The following is a 9,382-nucleotide window of genomic DNA, read 5'->3' as shown; positions in this document are numbered from 1 at the left end:
AATTGTAGGAAGTCTCTATGGACCCTAATGGGAGAAGGGGACTCTGGAGACCTCAATTTAATGTGGGGGAGGACTCTGAGGACCCTGATGTAAGTTTGGCAGTCTCTGGGGACCCTAATGTAATGGGAGAGACTCTAGGGATATTGATGTAATGGGGAGGAACTCTGGGGACCATGATGTATTGATCAGGACTCTGGGGATCTGGATGTGATGGGGAGGACTCTAGGGACCCTGATGTAGGGGGGGGGGATTCTGTGAACCCAGATGTAAGTGTGGGGAGGTCTCTGAGGACCTTGATTTAACTTGGGGGGACTTTGGGCACCCTGATTTAATGTGGGGCAACTCTGGGGATTTAAGTGTGGGGAGTCTGCAGACGCTAATGTGAGGTGGAAACTCTGGGGTCCCTGATTTAATGGGGGGGGGGGGGCTCTGGAGACCCCGATGTAAGTGTGGGAGTGTCTGGTGCCCTAAAGTAAGAGGCGAATTCTAGGGACCCTGATGTCATGGTAGGGACTCTGGGGGCCCTGATGTAATGGGGAAAACTATGGTGACCTTATTGTATAAAGGGGAACTCTGGGGACCTTGATGTATGTATAAGGAGGTCTCTTGGGACAATGATTTAATATGGGGAGACTTTGGGACCCTGATGTATGTGTGGTGAGTCTCAGGGGAACTTAATGTAAGGGGGAACTCTGAGGACCCTGATTTAATGGGGGGGGGGGGGGGGGGTGATCTGGGGACCCTGATGTACAGTATATCTGTAACACTTTGTAAGTCTTGTATTGTTTTTCTACAATTGTAAGTAGTTTGTATGTACAACATTCGTATTTATGTGTATGTATACGCATTTAATAAAGCACATAAATATATTACAGAGGTTTATGCTTCCTTTCTTTTGCTGCAAAGTGACCTTAAAAGATACAAAGCAAAACAAAGTGCATGTGGAAGTTTAGTCCACCTGGTCCCAGAACTGCCACGTTTGCAATATTTACAAGTAACAGATCACCAAAAAATGATGTGCACTAAACTAACAGCTCTCTTGCACCGTAGCCTAGGTGGCACGCGCTCATCAAGCACCAAAAGATCATCTCCGGCACCAGCTGTTCTGGGAATGCAGCTCCCAGGCGGAGCAGAAAAATCTGCTGACCATGCCTAAATTCCCCCCACAGCCCGGCAGGGAACCAGCATGTGGGAACTCACCAAAATAGAGGCAACTTACAAAATACACAGCAGAGCCAAAAGGCTCAGTCTTCACCTCATCCCAGTAAGGCTACCCTGCAGGGTATGGGCATTGCTACAGCAGACCACAGCCCTGGACATACATAGCAACCCACTGGCTAACTCATACAATGCAAATGCATACCAAGGTGAGCATACAAAGTGGAATCCTCACTGGGCTCTGGGTACAGCCCTCTAGAAATTTGTAATCTATAGGGGCCAATCCAGATAAATACAGCTGCTCTGGAACAGTGAGGCTTAGCAGTTACAGACTTACAGAGACAGGTCTATCACCAATAGACACTAATAAAAAACTGAGGCAATGTTGGGAGTGGGAGGGGTTATGCAGGACTGAATTAAGCTGGGACCTCTGCTGTGTCTGGCAGTAACTTTTCTTGCTGAGCCACCTGAGATGTTGGAAAGCTCCCTGTCTGATCTGTTAGACCATCCTGCCTTGTTCTTGACCTTTGAACTCTTTGCTCCTCCCATGATCTTCCTATTTAAGCTATGCCTTTGCACTTCCTGTTTGCCAGATTATTATGCTCTCTCTAGCCAATATCTTTCTCTAGTCACTCTTGCTGCTGTCTGTATCTTAGCTATCATGTGTTACCAACCTCTGGCTTGCTCTTCGACTACGCTTCTGCTTGATCCCTACCTGCTATATCTGCAAGTTGACCCTGGCTTGCTCACCTCCTGGTGGGGCGATCCTGAGAACCGCGACTAAAGCAGCAAATCTCATCTCCACCTTCAGGAGCTCTGGTAACTACCAGTTAGTACTTAGACCTCCGCACCTCGGGCGAGCCTGTGTCATCCACCAGTGTGACCTGTTTGTATACCTATTCTGCTGGTCAGTGGGCCTCACTACTCCTATAGCTATTGGACTCCGAGCCTGACTCCAGACACAAGCATTGCTATTTGACAGTGTCCAGTCACCTGGAGGTGGGGCATACCGAAATGGTCTTAGAATAAACTCTCCTGTGATGCACAGTTAGGAAATTGTGTACACACACACAAACAAAACAACATAATCAAAGTCTTTATTAAATTTTGGCAAGTTGATGATGATAATAAAGGTGACCAGCTCATCATCAACTCAGTCCAGTCCTTCAACTTTTGGTGTTTCTATAAAGTAGGTTGATGAAAAGTCATGTGAGCCTTCTTGCGATAGAGAAGATAAATTCTGGAAACTCTCTCCCAAGTGCAAACGCTGATGCCTGATCAGAGCTTTTTTCCAGGAAAAACATCTCCCACATTCTGAACATGAATATGGCTTCACTCCAGTGTGAGTTCTCTTGTGTGAAATAAGATTCTGTATGGTGGAAAAACATCTCCCGCATTCAGTGCAGGAAAATGGCTTTTCTCCCGTGTGACTTCTCTCGTGTCTAATAAGATAATTCTTCTGAGGAAAACATTTTCCGCATTCCTGGCATGAAAAGGGCTTTTCCCCCGTATGGCATCTCTGGTGTTTTATAAGAGTGTCTTTGTGAGGAAAACATTTCCCGCATTCGGAGCATGAAAACGGCTTTTCCCCCGTGTGACATCTCTGGTGTGAAATAAGACTCCCTCTCTGAGTAAAGGACTTTCCACATTCAGAACAGGAAAATGGCTTTTCAGACATGTGAGACTTCTCGTGATAGATAAGATGAGCTCTGGTCACAAAACATTTCCCGCACTTTGAACATGAATATGGCTTCTCTCCCGTGTGCACACGTTGATGCCTTATCAGGGCTCCCTTCCTGGAAAAACATCCCCCACATTCTGAACATGAAAATGGCTTCACCCCTGTGTGAGCCGACTGGTGTGATTTTAGACTTTGTTTGCTGGAAAAACATTTCCCACATTCAGTGCAGGAATACGGCCTCTCTCCTGTGTGACATCTCTGGTGTTTAGAAAGGCTGTCTTTCTGAGGAAAACATTTTCCACATTCGTGGCATGAAAACGGCTTTTCCCCTGTGTGAGATCTTAGGTGTAAAGTAAGATGCCCTCTCTGAACATAGGACTTCCCACATTCAGAACAGGAAAACGGCTTTTCAGACATGTGAGTCTTTTCGTGATGGATCAGATGAGGCGAGGTGGGGAAACATTTCCCGCACTCTGAACAAGAATATGGCTTTTCTACAGAATGCACATGCTGATGTGTGATTAGGGCTCCCTTCCTGGGAAAACACTTTCCACATTCAGAACATGAAAACGGCTTTAGGCCAGTGTGATTTCTCAGATGTCTTAGTGCGCCTGATTTCTGTGTAAAGCGTTTCCCACATTCAGGACATGAAAACGGCTTCTCTCCGGTGTGCGTTCTCTCGTGATTAATAAGATGGTCCATCAGGGAAAAATTCTTCCCACATTCCGAACATGAATACGGCTTCTCTCCTGTGTGAACTCTTTGATGTCTCATAAGAGACCATTTCGAAGTAAACGTTTTCCCGCATTCGGAACACGAAAATTGCTTCATTCCGCTGTGAGTTCTCTGATGGTCAGCAAGAATTTTTCTGGAGGAAAAACATGTCCCACACTCAGAACAAGAGTGGGACTCCTTCCCTGCATGAGACCTCTGGTGTGAAGCAAGATGAGTTCTCTGATGAAAACGTTTGCCGCAGTCAGAACAAGGGAAAGTTTCCCCCTCTCTATGAGCTGTTTGATTGCTGTTGGTAAAGGTGACAGAAGACTCACTAATTGTAGACAACAGAACTGTAGTGTGAGTTGTTGGATGGAGGTTTCGGGAAATGGGGTTTTCTTCTGAAGAGTTGGATGTGATATCCTCATCTTTTTCACCATTTGTTGAGATAAGGGGAAGCTTTATTATATTATATGTTCTGAATTGTCCATCTGCATAAAAAAAAAAAGTGGAAAAGCATGTGTGTAATTAAATAGCAGGGCATTATTTAGATGTCTGATTGTGTTAGTATCATGAAATATAAGTTTTGCAGTTAAAATAGAACTATAGGCAAAGCTTTTTTTTTCCCCATGTTGGATCGAATAAGGGAGGGTTATAACCCCTGTCAGTTTATTTCTTGCCATCTGTGTCCCATTGGGGAGATTTACCTTCACTTCCTGTCCCATAGCCAAAACAGGAAGTGAGAGGAAACCCCAGCAAATTTAGGCCATTTCTTGGGGCCCCCCAGGTCACCAAATCTAGTGTTCCCATTGGAAGATTTCCCCTCTATTACTTTTCTGCGGACAACCCAAAATTTAGGATTATCTTTCACTTTTAATGATAATGGTAAACAGAAGAAATAGAGAAGGTAAATCTCCCTAACGGGGACACAGACAGCAATAAAATCTGACAGGTGTTCTAATCTCTCTCCACTCCATCCAAAACATTGCCTTTAGTTATATTCAAAGAATAAGTTCACCTTATTTAAAAAAAAAAAATTAATTATATTTTTTACATTTTTCATTAGAAACCTATGAAGCATTGCACCCACGACCAGCAAACCGTGGGTGTAATCTCAGCCTCCTGCAGGCTGTTCGTGGAGCTGCCTGCCTGTACCTCGTAGGGGCAGGCAGTTTGTGAATGACAGGAATGATCAATCAACTACCAAGCGCACTCTTCAGTGCCCTGTTAGTTCATTGAGAAATAAAAGATGTCAGCCGCAATGGCGGATGATAGTTGTAGTTCTCCCATTCACAGAACTCTGTACATTTTTGAAATTGTGACAGCGGGTGCGGGGAGAAGATCCCCAGCCTGCTTTCACAACAGGGATTTGGGGGGGTGCAGGAGCTGTTCAGTAAACATGGGTGTAAAATGTAACATGTTACTAAAGGTGAACTTATCCTTTAACATTCAGGAAAAAGGATTTACAATTTTTCACAACCTAAATTACCATCCTGATCATCTCTTCTGGAAATTGTCTCAGATGTACCTCTCAGTAGATATTATTTTTAACTGTTTCTGGTTTAAGGTCTACTACTTACCTATGCTGATTTCGCTAGGAAAATCTGCCTCTTTAATCCTCAAACATTCTTCCTCCTCCTCGATTTTGGCATTACTCACTGTGGAGTCTGTAAATAAAGATGAGAGTGAAGCCCCCTGTACTGAGATGTATGAGAGACCCCAGAGAGTGTGTGTGGAGGGAGACTGGTCACGTCTCAATGACATGATGTAAGGGGGAGAGCCGCAGTCTAATAGAGGCTGATGTCTCCTGACTCCCCCACTGGGCACAGACTGTCTCCCCATTACTGTCTACTGACAGAGGAGGGGGGAGAAGAAGAGATTGTTGTAGTGACTGAACAAGGAGAATCTGGGAATCTTTTCTGGATTTAGTGTTTATTACTCACCACTACTGATCTCAGGAGGAATGTCTTCCTCCTTACATGGATCATCATCTATCACAAATTGATCTTCAGCTTCTTCTTTCACTTCAGCTTTAATCTTATTCAGACTTTCCCACTTAAAAATAGAATAATATAGATATTACAAGGATTCACTAGGTGATTGTTAAGACCATCTACAATAACAGTTGAAAATAAACACCACCTACCTGATCCTCCTGAGGGATCTCCTGATGTTCCTGTGTGGAGTCCCGGGAATACAGAGGACGGGGACATCTCTCTGGGGGATTTCTGTTACTGGATCCATCTGTAGGAAACACACACACTGACTGAATACATTGTTTCTATGTCTTTATATCAGAGGATGTGTGTATCTAGGTGGATCCTCAATACTCTTCTCTTCTTTACAAGAAATGAAAGTCTCCTCTTACCCGGTGATGTGAGGGGTGGCTGGTTCTCCATCATGATGTCCTTGTAGAGATCCTTGTGTCCTTCTATATACTCCCACTTCTCCATGGAGAAATAGTGTCATCCTGACACCTTATAGGAACCTGACATACTATCTCCATATATCGGAGGATGTGTGTATCTAGGTGGATCCTCAATACAAGAAATATTCTCCTCTTACCCGGTGATATGAGGGGCGGCCAGTTCATCATGACGTTCTTGTGTCCCGACTACATCCACCGCTGTGCACTTGAAATATTCAGTAGTTTATGAACTTGAAACTGCCAAAAGTCAATATAAAAACACATAAAATATATCTTGTCATAAATATAGACTGCACACACAGGCTTATGCCTTGGATAGACAGTTCCATTAATATTTATTTATTTTAGGTACTTATATAGCGCCATCAATTTACACAGCACTTTACTTTAGTCCCTGCCCTCTAAGAGCTGCCAGTCTAAGGTTCCTAACTCACATTTATACATACTAGGGCCAATTTACACATGAGACAATTAACCTACCAGCATGTTTTTGGAGTGTGGGAGGAAACTGGAGTCCCTGGAGGAATCCCACACAGGGAGAACATGCAAACTCCAGGCAGGTAGTATCATGGTTGGGATTCAAACCAACAACCCCAGTGCTGCCAGACGGAAGTGCTAACCACTTAGCCTCCCGTTAAAGGGGTTGTAAACCCTCACTTAAAAAAAAATAAACATATTAAACTTACCTCCACTGTGCAGTTTGTTTTGCACAAAGTGGCCCCGATTATCATCTTCTGGGGTCCCCCAACGTCGCTCGTGGATCCTCCCCGCATTGGTGCACCCCCTAGGAAAAGCGCTCTCCTTGCTTGCGCACTCCCGGTCGTTACCTTGCGTTACCTTGCGTGCGCGCTCCTGAGTCCAGCATTTGGCATCCATAGACGCCGAATGTAGGACTCTGCCCTGCCCCCTGCATCATTGGATTTGATTGACAGCAGCGGGAGCCAATGGCTGCGCTACTATCAATCTATGCAATCAGGACTCGAGACACCGGCCGGAGCTGGTGTGCTTGTTCCTGTCGTGCAAATTTCGGGGCTCAGGTAAGTATAAGGGGGGCTCGGGGGTGCTGCTGCAGTAAAGAAGGTTTTTCACCTTAATGCATACAATGCATTAAGGTGAAAAACAACGAGTGTTTACAACCCCTTTAATTGAAGATCAGTGGGTAAAAGCCAACGTATTCTGGTGGCTCACAACTCCCTTAATCAGCGGTTATGCTGGTGGTGATCAGAGGAATACCAGATCACTGTGCAGGTGCCAGACTCACAGTCAGTCTCCCAGATAGCAAGGATAAGTTACCACAAATTTGTGGCAGTGTTGAATTGTAAGTCTGTTAATCTGCTACACATTTTCACCAGCAAGTTGTACACTTGCAGAGCACGTGAAACACAAGTTCTAGTTGACACTTTTCCAATTTGTAGCAAATTTGTGTGGCAAGTCTCCAGCACAGGGGTCTCAAACACAAATTACATGAGGGCCACTGGACAAGTTTTCAACTTTCAAAAATAACATTAAACTAGATACAGTGGTAGTTACTGCTTGCTACCAGTCACTGCAGCTTCACTGTGCCCATCAAATGTAGCCTACCAGTGCCTGGATCACACAGAGCGCCGATCTCCCGCTGTGTCACAGGGCTTGGGTTTAAATTGCCTGGGCGGCCGCTGTAACAAGGTTCCACCTCCTAGATGGGCTTCTATGATACACATCACACCGATTCAATTTCATTGGATCAGTGTGCCACCTATGACAGGAGCTGGTCTAGGAGGCGGGACTTTGTTACAGTGCCACTGAAAATGTCAGACCCAAGCTCCATGACACAGTGGGAGATCCCCACTGTTTGTGACGAACACAAGGAGAGGAGGAGGAGGAGGGGAGCACCCCCACCAAGCTTGCGGCACACTCTGTTTACCTGCCCAGGATCGGCCCTGCCGCTGCAGTCACAGCTCAAAGCGGCCCCAGGGCAGGCGGCCTTCCGGGAAATTTCCTGGTATCCCAGTCTGGCCCTGATCCTGGTGGACCAGTCCTGCGGGCCGTTTGTAACCAGTCTGTGGGCTGTAAATGGCCAGCAGGCCAGTACTTTGAGACCCCCTGCTCTAGTCAGAGCAAAGTTGCAGTGGTGAGTCTACAGCAAAAGCTCTGCAAGTCTACAGCATGAAAATTCAGCCACAGTGCCCCCTGTGGTGGGATGATTATTACACAACATAACTGAATCAGAACTTGCCGCAGACTTGCAGAATGTTTGCAAAGAAAGTTGATCTGGAGTCATGCAATGCGGACTTACTGCAATTGTGCAACAAACTTGTGAAGTCTGACAAGTCTACAAATAGCTTAGCAGGTCATTTTCTATTTTGCAGCTCAGTTGCTTGCTATCCGGGCTGTGATCATTCTCCTTGTCAGGCTGCCTAAAACCGGCTTATTTCGAAAATAGATATTAGTATCTGCTAGAGTTGCCCATGGAAGATTCCAAATTCTTCATCCTTGACAGTGTGCCTGCCCTGTTTTGGAACGGTATTGCTCCCAGCTGCTATAGCCGACCTATCGACTCCCCAAATCCAGCATTGCATGATGGGAGTAATGCAGAAAAACCCAGGTGACTGCCAAAAACCAGGGGGAAGTGATATGTCTGCTCAGCACAGCCCCCGGCCCCATCTAATGTTCCACACATACAGAGGACTTGCAGGAAGATGAGGATTTATAGATGTGACATGACCCCTCCCCATCCAATCCACACACAGTACTGGGACCCCCTTCTCTCATAATAAGACATTATTACCTCCTCCTCACTGGGTACACACTCTGCAGACTCACATCCCCACCAGGAGGATTCTTGTTGAAAACGAACCCTCCGGGCTACAACAAAATGGCCGCTACAAGCTTCTGCTCTGAGACTTCCTGCTGTTACTTCTGAAAACAGTGTCGCCCTCTGGTGGTTGTTTTAGCTCTACGCAGGAGTAACGTCTCTCTGTCACTGTGAAGATTGCCCAATCACTCGGTTGAGCGCCACTATGTTTCCTTCTAGCGGTGGTTCTGATCAGTAAGCCAGCGCTCAATAGAATAAACGGATATGTGATTGCAGAGCTCTCATTCTCCTTTCATTAAAAAAATGTAGAAAGCAATATCCATCGTTATAGCTCAAAAAAGTCACCATAAAGTTATTAAAATCTGAATATTAAATGATTCTTCTGGATGTCCTCAATGTAAAGAGCTAGCGGCCATGTTGTTGTAGCCTACCGGAAGCCTAATGATGCGTCAGATTAGGTAACCCGTCAAATCTTGTAACGGAAGTGACGTTTCGTCACGGCCATCTTGGTACACCCCGCACTAAGCCTAGAGTCTGAAGTCGCAAAGCGGACATCTTTTTACACCCATCGAGGTCTTGCATTTCACACTTATTTTTATGAGTAAAC

General features: G+C 45.4%; 1 protein-coding gene across 1 annotated transcript; it reads right to left on the bottom strand.

The window, feature by feature from the left end:
* Positions 1-1,360: 1,360 nt before the first annotated feature.
* LOC141106507 (uncharacterized) lies at positions 1,361-8,560 on the bottom strand. The gene is given in 7 exon segments (XM_073597323.1): positions 1,361-4,044; positions 5,134-5,220; positions 5,497-5,608; positions 5,700-5,797; positions 5,922-6,020; positions 6,023-6,218; positions 8,257-8,560. Coding segments are annotated over 6 exon segments (2,256 nt in total). The 5' UTR covers positions 6,150-6,218; positions 8,257-8,560; the 3' UTR covers positions 1,361-2,311.
* Between the last annotated feature and the right edge of the window lie 822 nt (positions 8,561-9,382).

The sequence above is a fragment of the Aquarana catesbeiana genome, linkage group LG08 (genome assembly GCF_042186555.1).
Source record: "Aquarana catesbeiana isolate 2022-GZ linkage group LG08, ASM4218655v1, whole genome shotgun sequence".
NCBI lineage: Eukaryota > Metazoa > Chordata > Amphibia > Anura > Ranidae > Aquarana > Aquarana catesbeiana.
The sequence above is the reverse complement of the archived record's forward strand: the minus strand, read 5'-3'. Positions and strand labels throughout refer to the sequence as shown.